Raw genomic sequence first — 17,755 nt, 5'->3', positions numbered from 1 at the left:
GGCAGATTTCAAGAGCCATGTCTCCTAAATCAACAGACCACGCTGGTCATTTAAATACGGATGCAGATATTTTGCGAGGGGACTTGTTTCGTATGTGGAAATAATGGTTTATCTGCTCTGAATCTTGTGGAGATGACAGTGCTGGATGGGTGTGTGTGTGCTTGTGCGTGTGTCGAAGTGACCGCTGTTGGCAGGTGTAGCACTGCTGTATCTAAGACTCCCCCTAAATGTTTACTTCTGTAACATTGAGAATGGCAATTGAAAAAATAAAGGTTATTATTTGAATAATATGGTGTTTTTCATTTTGTCTTTGATGCTGTAACACTACTGTACATTTATGTGGCTGTATCTCAGGAATTAGACGGTTTTGAGTCCAAATTTCACTTGCAAACACCTTAAAGGGGCCATGAACTGCATTGTTTCGTTGTTTTATGTTTCCTGTGGTGCACTTATAATGTTAGTATGATTTGCATATCAAAAATGGTCATCATTTAGAAATAAAAGCCATTTTTCATACCCTGATTTTAGCCTTTGATTTGAAGGTGGCGTGTCTACTTCAGTGTAAACGCTCACTGCTGTGATTGGCTGACATCTTTGCATATGAAATTTTAGCACGGTTTTTACAGCTCTCAAGGTTAAAGGGTTAGTTCACCCAAAAATGAAAATTCTGTCATTAATTACTTACCCTCATGTCGTTCGACACCCGTAAGACCTCCGTTCATCTTCAGAACACAAATGAAGATATTTTAGTTGAAATCTGATGGCTCTGAAAGGCCTCCATTGGCACAATGGCACGGTACACTCTCAAGACCCTTAAAAGGTACTAAAGACGTCGTTACAAAGTCCATCTCACTACAGTGGTTCTAAAATAACTTAATGAATTGGTGAGAATAGTTTTTGTGCGCAAAAAAACCCTAAATAACGACTTGCATAGTGATGACGATTTCAAAACACGGCATCATGAAGCTTCGAAGCGTTATGAATCAGTGAGTCGAATCATGATTCGGATCGCGTGTCAAACCGCCAAACTGCTGAAATTTGGCGATCCAAACTGCTCATTCGACTCACTGATTCATAACGATTCGAAGCTTCATGAGGCCGTGTTTTGAAATCGTCATCACTATAGAAGTCGTTATTTAGGGTTTTTTTGCGCACAAAAACTATTCTCGCCGATTCATAAAGTTATTGTAGAACCACTGTAGTGAGATGGACTTTGTAACGACGTCTTTAGTACCTTTTAAGGGTCTTGAGAGTGAACTGTGCATTGTGCCAATGGAGGCCTTTCAGAGCCATCAGATTTCAACTAAAATATCTTCATTTGTGTTCCGAAGACGAACGGAGGTCTTACGGGTGTCGAACGACATGAGGGTAAGTAATTAATGACAGAATTTTCATTTTTGGGTGAACTAACCCTTTAACTAATTGTGAAAAGTGTTGATTATACCGTTATATCTATAATCTAGATCTATGGCATTATATTTAGATTGTGGCACGAAAGGTTGCAGTTATGAGCATTAGCCGATCAGACATGTTGAGCGTATAAATGCAGCCATCTCATCATTGTAACTCGATTTCTACACACTAACGAAATGCTTTCATCATAACTAACAGTGCAAACACAATGTAAATAAGAGATTTGTTGATTATATGGGGAGTTTTGGCACAAGTCCAGAACTCAGTTACTGATAAACCTGCATTGTTTGATTGACAGCGATTGTAAAGGGAGCGTTCTTTGATTGTTATATAATTTAATCACAGTTTAAATAAAATACTATTTTCATCCTACTGAGAGAAACAATGTGAAGTTGAACGTTTAATCCCTGGTTTGATTTACTGAAAAAGAACATCTGACTGTAGTGTACATGAATCATTACGTATCAGAAATCACTGATCACAGATCAGGCATTAGAATTAGCACGTTTACTTACATGTTGTCGCATTACTGACTAGTCCACATCATAAAAGTCTGTTTGCAAAGCGCCGAAATTGACTGATTTACCAAAGCATCCACAGTGAAATGTACCAAATATAAATAAATAATGCTCAACTGAGACATTCACATTGTTAATAATAAATAACCACATTCCTAGCATTAGGATCCTTTGGAAGGTAACGTTAATTGTAGTCCCTCCTGTATTGCTCTTCTCTCCTCGTCATCTCACTAACACACCAGTGGGTGGGGTCAAAGTGGCAAAGATGAAGTAGACATTGATTTTCTGCTGTAGAGGCGTTCTTTCATCTATCTATTTGATCGACACATTCACAACGAGTCGTTTTCTGTTTTTGGACTAACAAGGACGTTTTCAGTTCTGAAACTTACAGGATATTCTTATAGTATGATGATCTCTATATGTCAAAAGCTGAAGGAAATTTTGATTTCTTTTTTAGTGATTCTATCATTATATTTTACATATTTTTGCTATAGCTGTTGGGTAAAAAAGTGAACAATAAAATCACAATTGCCTATTATATATTAACATTTTTGATTTTATATTTTTGCTGAATTGGTTTAATTAACAGTACATTTTGTTGTCTCCCCTTATGGTCCCATTCGCAGAAAGGACAGAAAGGTGAGGAAGAATTATTAAAGTGCAAAATGACTGATTAAAAGGACATTAAACCTCAACTTTTATTAGGGAAATTATTGTATTTTTCCCCTATAGCTTGATAATGTCTGGTTTATGAAGGTAAAAATATTAAAGGGTTAGTTCACCCAAAAATGAAAATAAAGTCATTTATTACTTACCCTCATGCCGTTCCACACCCGTAAGACCTCCGTTCATCTTCGGAACACAAATTAAGATATTTTTGTTGAAATCTGAAGGTTTAGTGAGGCCTCGATAGGGAGCAAAGCAATTTACACTCTCAAGATCCATTAATGTACTAAAAACATATTTAAATCAGTCCATGTGAGTACAGTGGTTCAATATTAATATTATAAAGCGACGATAATATTTTTGGTGCGCCAAAACGTACTTAAATAGTGACAACTGGTTTCAAAACACTGATTCGGAGCGTATCGAATCAGCGAGTCGATTCAGTGGTTCGGAGCGCCAAAGTTTGGCGGTTCGACACGCGATCTGAATCATGATTCGACTCGCTGATTCATAATGGTTCGTATCTTCATGAAGCAGTGTTTTGAAATCGGTTATCACTATATAAGTCGTTATGTAGTTTTTTTTGGCGCACCAAAAATATTATCGTCGCTTTATAATATTAATATTGATCCACTGTACTCACAAGGACTGATTTAAATGTTAAATGTTTTTAGTACATTAATGGATCTTGAGAGTGTATATTGCTTTGCTCCCTATCGAGGCCTCACTGAGCCTTCGGATTTCAACAAAAATATCTTAATTTGTGTTCTGAAGATGAACAGAGGTCTTACGGGTGTGGAACGGCATGAGGGTGGGTAATAAATGACATTTATTTTCATTTTTGGGTGAACTAACCCTTTAATGCACCCATACATCATCCTCAATAACCGGTAAGACTTTTTCCTCTTCTATGGAAGACAATTTTCAAAAATTCAATCTCACCTGTAGAACTAATGTTTTTGTGAATCAACTCAAAAGATTCTAGTCATTGGATCAAAATCCCCACCACCCCACAGCTGTCCAGTGTTTTTTTCCTCATTTGGACAGCAGAGGGAGCCACTGGAGCACTTTGATACCTGTGGAACTGCAGCATCCAAAGTTCTCTGTAAATGAAGAGCTCATGTCTGTTGATTATTTTTATAATCAATATTATTGATTGTGAGACTTTCGTATCGTCACAGCGGTACGATTTGCTAACGGCACTTTGCTAATGTCTCATTTGAATTGCTTTCACGTGTACCTCATTTCAGTTCATTTTATATTCAGGATTATGAGCAGCCGTTGCCCTTGAAGAATGTCAAAATGTGACACGTCTACAGATCATTTTCATGTCTGGTTGGTAACTGCATTTTTATTAGTGCGCACAAGCGCGGCACAACAATCACATCACAGACAATGAAGCGAACTGCTAACGCGTTTTTCCCTGCTGCATGCTTTAGCAGAGCATAATCAACACACTGACTTCACACAGCTCCTTTCGCTCTCTCTCGCCGCTCCCATACTTGGTGTCTTTCTCTGATACTGGTGGCAGATTGAGAGATCTGATACAGCTCTGGTTAGCACTGGTGCTCAAAGCCCTCCGGCTGTTTCTCTTGCATATTTTGGCACGGTCCTCTTTCGTGTAAGAAACTAGAGACTTTCTGTTATTCAGACACTCAATACTGTATAATTAACAACAGAGACGGCATCACGCACAACAACAACACAAACATTAATACATCGTAAAGTAAATTGTTTTTTGCTGGTGTGAGCTTGGTCTCACCTCTCTTTGTATTTGTGTGTCTGTGTTGGCATATTAATGTGTGTTTATGTCTTTCAGTGGTCATGTTCGACCTCCACTGCACCAGATCCAGGCCCCCAACAGTTCCCTCTCTGGCCTTACATTGGCTTCCCCGTGGCATATTGTCTCTCCATTGAGTCCTTCTCCACCGAGAGCAAGATTCTGAGGTGCCCGCTCAACATTCGCTCCTGGTTCTCACAGTCTTGCTGTGGTACTTAATTGGAAGCCCCCAGCGTCTCATAAGATAAACGTCAAACACGTATAGCACCCCTGATTCCAGTTCACCGATCACCGCTGTAGTGACCGCCCGACGTGGGTTTAACTCTTGGAAATACTTGCAGAGGACTCTCTCATTGGCTGGACGCGACTCTGGATCGATGCAGCGATCCGTTAAGATGTGTTTGCCGCCAAGTGGGATCTGCCTCCGATACACGCAATATAGACTCCGTTCTTCAGTCCCCATCCAGGCGAGAGTGACGGAGTTGCAGGTCCGCAGCTTGTTGAAAGACTTAATCTGCAATGTGGTGGGAAACACTGGCACAGCTCGGCGGTGGTACGCCGATGATGCCTGCATTTTGAGACAGAATTTGGACTTCCCGAAATTGCCTTTAGGGATTGACGATGAGGGACCTGGAGCCAAGGCCTGGAGCTGGATGAGGTATGACGGGGCACCATGCAACCATATCTGAGCCAGCTGGTGTCCCACCTCTTGAGACGTAAAAGTCCGTCCTTTACTAGAGACGGTGACCTTGACTTTACTAGTGCCGTTACAGGTGTGCAAGGTAAGGAGGCCATTTTGTTGCCACCCACGAGGCTTAAATCGAAACTGATCCCCCGGTAGATTGCTTGTGTCCCCGCTCAAAGTGACCCATTTGACCTGGCCTTCCCGTAAGGACGTGACCGCAGGACGAGCCTCCTCGTGTGTGCGGGCGAAAGTGCCGGTGTAGGCCGCACTCGTGCCGTTAACCCTGTCCACTACGAAGACGTCAAAATAGTACTGTGTATCCGGAAGCAAGTCCGAAACCGTGCACACGCTTTCAACATCCCTGCATACACATCCAGGGTCCTCAAACTTGTCAGTTGGGGATGATTCACGATCCTCAAGGGTATCCGGGTGCCGCCACCACCAGTCTTTAAGCGTTGCCCACACAATCTCCTTGCTGTGTTTGTCCCTCCTCTGTCTCTTCTGCACACTCTGTATCTCCTTTCGGATTCCCTCTCGAGCAGCGCAAAGACTTCGGTAGTTGTGTTTGTGGTTGACTAAGACGCAATATTCATGATGTGGCTGGTGACCATCTTTAACAACTATGGATGAACTCGGAGCCCAGTTTAAGGTGACACTGGTCATGCCCACCCCGAGTGTGTGCACTCTGGGGTCTGACGGCAGCTCCGGGAAAGCCTCCGAGGGACCAGGACCTTCGTGCAGGTATGCCGACACCTGCGTGTCATGCTCGTTTGATTTCAGCCGCAGGATGTAGATGGATGCTGGAGCGTAGGCAGGACCGGTGTAGGTGTCTACGGCATTGCCCGTGTAGGTGTAAATCCTAACCTCTCTTCCAGAACCTCTCCACCAAACCTCAGGCATGCTCTTCTTCGAGCTCCCTGCAGAAACGAAGCATTTCAGATCAAGATCAAGCATATTCAAAAGCTCTAATCAAAAGAGAGCTAAAAAACATCGGGCTGCATGCACGCATAAGCCTGTTTTTCATGCAAACCATCGTTACTTTTGTCGGCACACTTTTAGAGGGAACATTTGGTAATCAAAGTGAATAATTTAAAGGTGTAGATGGGGACCCCTGAGTTCACAGTCTAAATGATTTATATGTCACTTTATGACTTTATAATGCTGCTGCTTTGCCTGCCAGACTACCCCTTCATTTCAGTATATGCGCAATATTACGAAAGCAGAGTGCAGAAACATATCGTCATAAAACAAAAACTAATCATCAGGATTAGTCAGGTACTGTTAAAACACATGATACATACAGTATGTGTCTTCCAAATATATGAATTAAGATAATTGTAAAATCCATTTTGCAACAAAATAGTTTAAAAATGTAATTATCTGTCTAGCATTATGAATATTTATGTTAAATATTTATTAAATTAAGTTATAATGTCAATGTCAGGTTTAATTTGTTAACATTAGTTAATGCATTAGGTATAGTCTTGGTTAATGTTAATTTAACATATACAAATATATATTTAAAAGTTGTATAATTTAATATCTAGCATGCACAAATATGAATTAACAATGAACAACAGTATATTTATAATTAACATTAAAGAAATACAAAAATGTACCCTCATGTTATTCTAAACCTGTATCACTTTTCTATTGCTTCTGTGGAACAAAATTATTTTTGAAAATACTTTTCCACTGTTTTTGGGTTCAAAACAACATTTTCGGTTAACTTAGATTAATAAATGCAACTGTGTTAATAGTTTATTGCTGTACATTATATGTTCATGATGCCCAATTCATTATCCAATGTTAACAAATAGAATCTTATTGTAAAACACCGTTAAAATTAGGAACAGATGTTAATATTTATCCATCCAGACTGTGCATATGTTGTCTCTTTGTTTCTGTTTGAAAATGTTTTACTTTCTCATCAGGGGAACAGCCTGGAGATTTGGAGATGGATAAGAGGAGAATATTCTGTCCACAGAGGCCCTAAAGCAACACAACAGCAGTTTTACACCTGCTAATTAAATCAGTGAGCCTCAAGCGACTGCTTCGCTTCTTCATTAGAGCCTCTGAAGGGATGTAACCCGTCCGCCCTTTGGATACAAAATCCCTGAGTTGTCTGTTAGCCCTGGTTAGGCCTATGCCAATACTCCCCAAACACACAAGTACGTGTTTGCATGCATGCACAAATATACCTTCAAGCAGACACAAGTACATGAATAAGCATACACACACAAACTCACAGTGTGCTTTTTTAGGTGGTTTATCCTTCAAGGTCCGAACAGCCAAGCTCCATTCGATGGGCACTGCACAGGGGCTCACAGTAACAGACAGCAAATCAGCTTTCTTCTTTAGTGTGAAATACAGTCTGAAACACAGATCCATATCCGTATGTATTAGACAAGGCACACATGAAATGGTTTGGTCTAATTGTTCATAAGACCTCTCAAAAAAATCGAATTATATATTGCATAAATGAATTGGTCAAACAATATACTTTAATAATTTGCACTAGCCTAATCGTGTCTCATTGAAGAATCTATTATTTGTGCATTTTTAAGATGAAAAACTGTTAACATACAGTGCCCTTCAGTAATATTGGCACTCTTGGTAAATATGAGCAAAGGCGGATGTGTAATTAAATATGCATTGTTTATCCTTTTGATCTTTCATTCAAAAAATGTGCAAAACTCTAACCTTTCATTTAAGTAAAACAATTGAAAGTGGGGGCAAATCTCCTTTTTGAAATGTTTTTCTTTAATGCATATTTTCCACTATTATTGGCATACATTCTTAAGAAGTATATTCACATTCTTATGTATAAAAAGGGTACACCAGGGTAACTAGGAGGATGAAATTGTCCAGCCATGACTTCCTGTTTCACAGGAGTATAAATATGAGGAAACACAAAGTCCAAATTCCCTTAATCATCCATCAGAATGAGTAAAACCAAAGAATATAGTTCTGATGTGCAGCAAAAGGTTGTTGAGCTTCACAAAATAGAAAGTGTCTGTAAGGAAATCGCTAAAGCATTGACAATCCCCATTTCCACCATCAGGGCAATAATTAAGAAGTTTCAATCAACTAAAGATTTTATGAATCTGCCTGGAAGAGGACGTGTGTCTATATCGTCCTGATGCACGGTGAGGAGGAGAGTTTGAGTGGACAAAGACTCTCCAAGGATCACAGATGGAGAATTGCAGAGATTAGTTGGGTCTTGGGGTCAGGAAGATCAAACAGCACCAACATCACCACAATTTGTTTGGGAGGTTTTCAAGAAAAATCCTCCTCGCTCACCCAAAAACAAACTCCAGCATATTTGGTTGTCAGACACCACTGGAACTTCAAACGGGACCTGGTTATGTGGTCAGATGAAACAAAAAAAAGAGCTTTTTGGCAGTAAACCACTTGATGGGTTTGGTGCAAAGAGGGATAAAAAGTTCCTCATGCCCATGGTTAAATATACCGCTGGATCTTAAATGTTGTGGGCATATTTTTTTCCTGGAGGTCCATCTTGTTCAGATACATGGCATCATTGATTCTAGCAAATACCAAAAGATAAAAAAATCTAAATCTGACCACTTCTGCTAAAAATCTTATAATGGGCCATGGTTGGATCTTCCATCAGGTCATTGATCCAATGACAATGACAAAACATCAAAAATGTCACTTAGGAGCACAAAATGAAGCTTCTGCCATGGCCGTCCCAGTCCTCTGACCTGAACCCTATAGAAAATGAGTGGGGTGAACTGAAGAGAGGAAGCACCAACATGGATCTGAGGAATCTGGAGAGATTATCTTGTCAGGTGTTCTCCAAACTCATCAGGCATTATAGAAGAAGACTCAGAGCTGTTATCTTGGGAAAAGGACGTTGCAATAATTGTAGCCAATGTGAACTAGAGAAAAACATTTATTTCTTAATGAGATTTTCCCCCCACTTTCAATTGTTTTACTTCAATGAAAGGTTAGAATATTGTGAATGTTTTGAATGAAAGATCAAAAGGATAAACAATGCAGATTTATTTTCACAGCCGCCTTTGCTCATATTTACCAAGGGTGCCAATATTAGTGGAAGGCACTGTAACTGACGTAATATCTCACAATTGTGACTAATTCTCACAATTCTCAAAAATACCCGTTTTATTTTTTTACCCTGAAGCAGAAACAGGCTTCCATAAATGCCCCTCAATTATAATTAAGCTGCTTGTTACAAAACCATTGGATGTATGACTCTGACATCAGAAACTCAAAGACTTTAACACGTGACTGCCCACATTTATAAGTAACATTATTCAGAAACTTGATCTGCTTATATTCATATTATTATTTCTAAACACCAGGGTAAGATTTAGCCACTGTCCACTCAACCCTGTGCAGTTCCTGGCTCTGTGTATCATTCAAAAAGATCTCAACATTAGAAACTAGTGGTTTAAGTTTATTTTAACAAATTCCCTGAACATTTCAGTTTGACCTTTATAGTTTGAGCGACGTGTCTTTGTATCGTGAACATTTGGCATCTATTGTACCTGCCAGCAAACCCACTAATGAGTAGAAGGCTGTTTTTTTATATATATAAAGGTGTTTACATTAAAGAGACCCAAAAAGTTCACACAAAAAAGAATATTGTGTTGTTGTTGTTATATACTCATCCACATGTATGACTTTTTCCCCCCTCAAGGCAATTTAAATGGACATATTTTGAAATGTCTGTTTTTTTTGTCCATACAGTGGAAGTCAATGGTCACCAAAACTGTTCTTCAAACCAATATTCTTCAAAATATCTTCTGTTCTGTTTTGCAATACATGCATACAGGTTTAGAATGACATGAGGGTATTTTTGTGTGAACTATCCCTTTCATAATAAGGGTCAGAGAGGGTGTAAAAACAAAGTGGTTATTTAAAGTTAAATTATGACTGTTTTGGAGCAAAAAAACATTATTTAAACAGACCTCAGAGGAAAGAAATGTCATGCTAAAAAGTGTATGACATGACGCCTTTAAATAACAAGCCGCAGAGCTTCCTCTGGGACTGTTTGACTGCTGTTGTTTGCGCAGGTTGATCTGCTAATGAAGGTGAAGATGACTCCAGAATGACTGATCTCTGATAAGCTTCTATCGACCCATCACCGCCGTTTAGATATGCATCTCCACAAACCCTAATGTTTACAGATCACAGCTGATGCCAGGTGCAGCATCACTGTAGAGCGCTTCACTCAAGCAGGAAACGCATTCATTCCCGCTCGGTGAATAACATCACACTGGGCAGAATCTGGTGAACCTCCCTCTGTGCATTCTGGTAACACCAGCCATTTGGCAACCGCCACTTCCTCTGACCTTGAAAACAAGCGTGTGTGGCTGCCTTCAGTCAATGGTGTTCTGCATCTTCAACTGCTCATTATATTATTTCTATGGAAATAGTCAGACATTAGATTTAAGACTCGCGTTTGTTTAATGCGATTTGGATCTCTTATTTGCATGCTGCTGGCTTACCAGCATAGCACATTATCATAATATTGATTTCATTCTTCTGGTAATTAGGTTTAACTTTGACCTTGACAATGAAATAAAGGGTCATAGTTTTAGTTTGAGGGATTGCTGGCAGGTTCAGTTCAGGTGTGTCTATCCCTTACCCTTTCAATGCAATTTTTTTGTGAGATTTTTGTGTGGAAGGCACAGTTACAATCTTTTAATAGATTAATTAATTTGATTTATGATCAGCAGCTCTTGCCCCGCGGCTGTGCACTGAAACTCAGTCTCTTCTTCTCTTTCTCGCGCTCAGTCTGAAGCCTGACACCACCTCTGTTACGGGTGAGGGAGCAGTTCTCACTGTGATTCTCACTGGCTAGTGTTGCTAATGGAAAAAAAGCTGCCGTTTTAGCTGCTGGGTTTGGGTTTAGCTATTGGGTTCGAACTGAGAAATCTGTTTCATGATTTTAAGACCATTAACAAGAATAAAACAGATAGGAGATAAATTACCCCATCAATGATTTCAGAAAGTCATGAAGATTGTGTGTTGCTAGTACAATGTAGCATAATATGAATATTACAGACATGACGCTACATTGTACTATAAACACAAACTGTCTACAAGAGAAATATTGTATTGGGGGGGGGGGGGGGGATTGATCGGTCTGGGAGTTCTTGAAGCTTGTTCTAGACACATCATCTGAGCAGGACTTTTATTCTTGTGGGTGTCTGAGAACTTTTGTGTGAAATGTTCGGCAGCTGCTTTTCTCGTGAAGTATGGAATGTCCTAGCCAGAATGAACTTTGTTCTTGCCACCTTGAGAAAACGAACACATTTCTTTGTTCTTGTGGAGTATGTACCAAGCTTCAGGCTCCAAGTTGCTACTGCGCAGACTCGAGACCCAAGATGTCAACGCCATGTTGGGACACTGGCGGCTTCACTTACTTCAATGGAAGATAGTGAAGGTGCGTCATCCGTCTTTTTTTTACAGTTTATGGTCCCCACAAACATTCAGCCAATGAAAAATAATGTAGACCTATGGATTTGCATGGCACCTCAGTGATAAAACGAATGCATTCAGCTGCCGATTAATTCACAGTGGAGGAGTGTGTTTTGTGATCCTATACAAACCCGGGAATGCACTGTTCACATGGTCAGTTGCATGATTGTCTGCTGTAAATAAAATGTCAAATGTTTGGAATAATAAGAATTAATTCATATTTACATGAGGTAAACATAAAGCTGCTTGGTTTAAATGTACAGTGCATCCGGAAAGTATTCACAGCGCTTCACTTTTTCCACATTTTGTTATGTTACAGCCTTATTCTAAAAGGGATTCAATGTATTATTTTCCTCAACATTTTTACAAACAATACCCCATAATGACAACATGAAAGAAGTTTTTTTGAAATCTTTGCAAATGTATTAAAAATATGACAAGTATTAAAATGACAAGTGTACACAAGTATTCACAGCCTTTGCCATGACACTCAAAATTGAGCTCAGGTGCATCCTGTTTCCACTGATCATCCTTGAGATGTTTCTACAACTTGATTGGAGTCCACCTGTAGTAAATTCAGATGATTAGACATGATTTGGAAAGGCACACACCTGTCTATATAAGGTCCCACAGTTAACAGTGCATGTCAGAGCACAAACCAAGCCATGAAGTCCAAGGAATTGTCTGTACACCTCTGAGACAGGATTGTATCGAGGCACAGATCTGTGGAAGGGTACAGATACATTGTCTGCATCATTGCAGCGCTGGATGGAGCACAGCATTCATCATCCGTAAATGGAAGAAGTTTGGAACCACCAGGACTCTTCCTAGAGCTGGGCGCCCAGCCAAACTGAGCGATCGGGGGAGAAGGGCCTTAGTCAAGGAGGTGACCAAGAACCCAATGTTCACTCTGACAGAGCTCCAGCGTTTCACTGTGGAGAGAGGAGAACCTTCCAGAAGAACAACCATTTCTGCAGCACTCCACCAATCAGGCCTGTGTGGTAGAGTGGCCATGATAGCCTGCCAGGAGTTTACCAAAAGGCACCTGAAGGACTCTCAGACCATGAGAAACAAAATTCTCTGGTCTGAGGAAACAAAGATTGAACTCTTTGGCCTGAATGGCAAGTGTCATTGTCATGTCTGGAGGAACCCAGACACCACTCATCATCTGGTTAATACCATTCCTACAGTGAAGCATGGTGGTGGCAGCATCATGCTGTGGGGATGTTTTTCAGTGCCAAGAACTGGGAGACTAGTCTGGATCGAGGGAAAGATGAATGCACAAATGTACAGAGACATCCTTGATGAAAACCTGCTCCAGAGCACTCTGGACCTCAGACTGGGGTGAAGGTCCATCTTCCAACAGGACAACGACCCTAAGCACACAGGCAAGATAACAAAGAATGGACAACTCTGTGAATGTCCTTGAGTGGCCCAGCCAGAGCCCAGACTTGAACCCGATTGAACATCTCTGGAGAAATCTGAAAATGGCTGAGCACTGACACTCCCCATCCAACCTGATGCAGCTTGAGAGGTCCTGCAAAGAAGAATGGGAGAAACTGCCCAAAAATAGGTGTGCCAAGGCTGTAATTGGTGCCAAAGGTGCTTCAACAAAGTATTGAGAAAAGGCTGCGAATACTTGTGTACATGTGATTTTTTTTTTTAAATGTATATACATTTGCAAAGATTTCAAACAAACTTCTTTGACATTGTCATAATGGAGTATTGTTTGTATAAGTTTGAGGAAAATAATGAATTTAATCCATTTTGGAATAAGGCAGTAACATAAATTGTGGAAAAAAAAGTGAAGTGCTGTGAATACTTTCCGGATGCACTGTAAATGTTGAGAAACTATCACCGTCCGGATAGGGCTTTAAAACTAGACAAGACAGTGAGAACATGACTGTGATGAATACCAGGAAATGTTTATTTTGTATCAAGTTAATATTGTATATTTTTCTACCCACCATTTTCTACCCCATTGCAACCTCCTGGGTGTTTGAAATCCCCTGCTCTAGAGGACAGATATCAGTTTACAGTGCTTTTCAGACGAGTTGATTCCCTGCTAAGTGATTATGCCGTTTTAGAAATCTCTCTCTTGAGGACTACAATGTTGATTTAAACTCGTCCACTCTTCCATTTCTTCTCTATTTGAGTTAGAAGCTGCAAAACATACACAATCAGTGTTTCTCTTTCATTCCTTTCCTTTCTGATTGGTCCACTTGACCAATTTTAGTGTAACTTCCCTTTATTGATGAAAATCTGTATTGTCTATGTCCCACCAGACCCCCAAGCTGTCTTTTACCTGCGAGCGCGTCCTTTAGGCAGATGTACTGGTGTGACCCTGTTCTCACTCAGCCATGTTGTTGGGTGTAATGTCACTTCATTTTCAGGTGCCAGGGCACTGATGGTCCCGGGACCAGAAAAGAGGGCCATGGCCAGGCAGAGACACCAGGAGAGAGCCATCCTCGTCCAACACAAACGGCCACTCGCTTGCCTGGAAAATAAAGAATGTAATTTTTAAAGAAGAGGTGAGAGCTTTTAAAGGCACAATATGTATGTATGTAGCGTATGTAATGAGAGACAAGCTCAACACACGGCTCAAGAGCAGTGGAGCTTTTATTATGCCACAGTCGCCGCTTCCGCTTCTTCCGCTCATGCATATGTGTCAGCACTGTTATCATATTACATACATTTGAGTGTGTTGAGTTATGTTATCATGCTACTCTGTGCGTTCGCTCAACGGCTACTCTGAGACACTCGTTGCACACTGCAGTAAGCTAGATCGATATTAGGCATGGTCATACATGGTACTCGTGGTAAATCATGAAAACGAGATTTAAACAATAAGATCCAAAACAATCCAAACAGTTGCTCACGTGTCTAATAAAACATATTATATTACAATTGGTGTTTCCATCTAAATTTAGGGTAATGTCATTGATAGACAATGCATGGACACGGTAAGTGTCCTGGTTAAAATTGCTTATTAATCTAGATTTAAAGATTCTTGGAAACATTTAGGATAATGTAAGTACACAAGTCAACAAAATATATAACATTGTTCTAGGGGTTTTTGTATATTTTAATCCAAAAATCTTACATATTGTGCTCACTAAAAAACACAAGGGTGACATCAAAGGACAATGATGCTTTTTTTAAAACGTTTGGTGGAGAAAGATTTCCATTACCATACTAATACATTTGATTAAGAAGTTTGGCTTCTTTACATACCTGTCTGACCTTTGACCTATGGCATACTAACAACACTTTTAAAAAACGTGGCTTTACAACAGCTTATCACTGAGGCAATAGCTTTAAAGGTCCCATGGCATGAAATTTTCATTTTATGAGGTATTTCAACATTAATATGAGTTCCCCTAGCCTGAATATTGTCCCCAAGTGGATAGAAATGTTGATCGGTGTAAAACCGAGTTCTGGCTGTCTTTCTCTGCCTTTGAGAAAATGACAGGCCAGACTAGCCAATCCTGAAGTCTCCTGCTTTGACGTCCAAGCAGGAACGGTTTCCTCCCTTTCCCCCGCCCAGAGAATCTGGCACGCCCATGCAAACACTCGAGATCATTAACGTTACTTGTGAACGAGTGAACACTGGCAGTTTCTCAGTGTTTGGATGTACAAATGAAAACAGAAGTCTTTCTTCAGTTCCTTCTGATCTGTGATCATTGATTTCTTATGTGTAGCTAATTATTTATTATTTGTGGACATGCAGCGGCTTCTCTCTCTCCCGACAGAACGGTGTTTTCGTGTTTTCTATCTTGTGAGTCAGTGTTTTTGTACGTCCTCGACACGTCTATCTGTTCTTAAATGTGCATACAGTCGGGAGTTTCTGCTCAACATCAGCAGAGCCACATCTTTAGAGATAAACTTCAAACACGCCGAAGCTCGGCCTCCAACATCCCCGACCCCCAGTACTGCATCTGGCCCACAGCGGAGGCACCAAACGCGGCGTGAGATTAAGCAGAAGGAGGGTAAGCGTTAGGGTATCCGGCTAGGCTAGCCAGCTTTCCCCACAATAAACTGGATTACATTCGATTACAGCTGTTGTGTCTTTGTTTGCGCTGTGTAACGTCACTCAATGCGCGTCAATGACGCTATTCATATGATTGGAACATATCTAGAAATAATGCTATATTCAACACTTACTTACTCGTTCATCTCGCTGTAATGGTACATTGCATGTGTTACAAAGTTGGTAGAATAATGATGAAGAGGACTCGGTGTGACTGGGACTCGTGTTTATTCAGAACTCTCAGATACAAACACAATAAACTCGCGCTGACTGACAGCGCTCTCATAACTCAGTAGTTACTATAAATAACTTTGTTAGCAATCGCTTCGTCTCCGTGATGTCCGGTTCGCGAACGAATCATTCTTTTGAATCGGTTCTTTTTAGTGAACCGAACCAGTTCACCAAATCGGACTGAATCGTTCTAAACGGTTCGCGTCTCGAGTCAGCGCTGATCCATAATTTACTAAAGTTACTAACTTTCTGACATGAGTGACAGCCCCTCCGACTAGAAATAAACTAATAACCTGAAGTATATGCTAGTAACTACAACAGTTCACCCTGAACTGAGACATGCTGAGAGAACTGATGAGAAGTGAACACAGGTCCATCCGTCTCTCTGGCAGACTCGTGCCTGCTCGTGCCTCGTTAAACCACGCCCCCTCCGCTCATTTAAAATGCAAAGATGTCAGCCAATCACAACAGTGGCCGTTTTTACTGAAGTCTCACAGCAGACACGCCTCTTGAAGCAGGGCATTCAGCCACAGGGCAAACAGCAGTATAGAAAAAATGCCTTTTATTTCTAAATTATGACATTTTATGATGTAAAAATCATACTAATAATATAAGTACACCTCAGGAAACACTATAAAATAATAGAAAAATGCCATGCCATGGGACCTTTAAAATGTTCATGTTTTTTTTGGTTCAGCACTTTTAAAAAGCCGTCTGACTCAGTTATCAGCCATTTTTGTTTTTCATCTTTTAGAAACTGACATCCTTTCAGCTCCACTGGCCACTGGTTACACACTTCACAATCTCCGCAGATGTAGTATGTCATCCAGATATTGTTCGCCCTACTATACTGTTCTACTCATTTGACACACCGTATTTGCATACTGTGTAATAGGGAGGTACGCATATTCGTACTACAGACTGCAGTGAAGCGTTGATTTACCGTATCTTGTCAATCAGTCCATCTATTTAGATTACAAACGTCCCATGCCTTGGCTTATGAAAGCTCCGAGACAAATGAGGACATCTGGGAGTTTCAAAGGAACTGATAATTCAGCAGAATTGTGACTTTATCTCATTTCAAAAAAGTGAATCAATCATACTTAAAAAACATCTGCCTTGTCCTCGATGTGGAAGTTGGAGATAAACTGCCAACTTTAAATTAAAATTAAGATTAAAATCTTCTAAAACCTGTCAGAATACAACTCTGACGGCTGAAACTCACATCTGCACTCGGGGCTGATGTGCTAGATGACAGTGCTGTTATTTATCTTCCAAGGTGCTGACAAACTCACTGGTGTGTCAACCGACATTCAACACAAAGGTTATTCATTATGGCTGACAAGCGAAGAACAGAGCTATCAGTCAATCAGTTGATTCTCACACTCCATCTGTTGTGAGGGCAAGATGAGAGAGAGAGAGAGAGAGAGAGAGAGAGAGAGAGAGAGAGAGAGAGAGAGAGAGAGAGAGAGAGAGAGAGAGAGAGGGAGGAAAAACGCGAGAGGATGAGGGAGAGAAAGTTAGCCTCATCCCAGCTGATGATTCATTGATAGCAAGAAACATTTGCCTTTATTCAGAGGGAATTATTTATATGAGCAAAGAAAATTTGCTATCCGCTAACACCGCTTTGACACTCCACACAGAAGCCTCGCGCTGCGAGACGAGAGCCGCACTTCACGTTGCCTGGCAAACACTCACTTGAATTTATGTCTCTATTTTTAACAAGCGACATCAAATTGGTTTACTGTGGAAATAGAATTCAACTCCTCTCATTATGTGCGAACGGCAGGCTGCTTTGGTGGTATAAAAACCCATCGACAAAAAGAACAAAACCGACCAAAACAGCACCTGGAGGTAATATGAACACCGCCGAGCGGCGTCTGTGGGGGAGAGTTGAGGAAGTTTGAAACTCTCAGATGTTCAATCGGTGTTTATCTGCAGCTGATGGGCCCAGTGATGTG

At 40.5% G+C, this 17,755-nt stretch overlaps 1 protein-coding gene across 1 annotated transcript in view; it reads right to left on the bottom strand.

Annotated features, from left to right (window-relative positions):
• Nucleotides 1-3,924: 3,924 nt before the first annotated feature.
• Nucleotides 3,925-17,755, bottom strand: part of ndnfl (neuron-derived neurotrophic factor, like) — a 17,427-nt gene continuing 3,596 nt past the window's right edge. The window contains exons 2-4 of the mRNA XM_079833791.1: nucleotides 13,839-14,030; nucleotides 7,312-7,436; nucleotides 3,925-5,979 (exon numbers count right to left, since the gene is read on the bottom strand). Of these exons, the coding sequence (XP_079689917.1) occupies nucleotides 4,553-5,979; nucleotides 7,312-7,436; nucleotides 13,839-13,999 (1,713 nt within the window). The 5' untranslated portion in view covers nucleotides 14,000-14,030 and the 3' untranslated portion in view covers nucleotides 3,925-4,552. The remainder of the gene's footprint in view (nucleotides 5,980-7,311; nucleotides 7,437-13,838; nucleotides 14,031-17,755) is intronic.

The sequence above is a fragment of the Gobio gobio genome, assembly GCF_949357685.1.
Source record: "Gobio gobio genome assembly, chromosome: 13".
Lineage (NCBI taxonomy): Eukaryota > Metazoa > Chordata > Actinopteri > Cypriniformes > Gobionidae > Gobio > Gobio gobio.
This window is presented reverse-complemented; position numbering and strand designations above follow the sequence as displayed.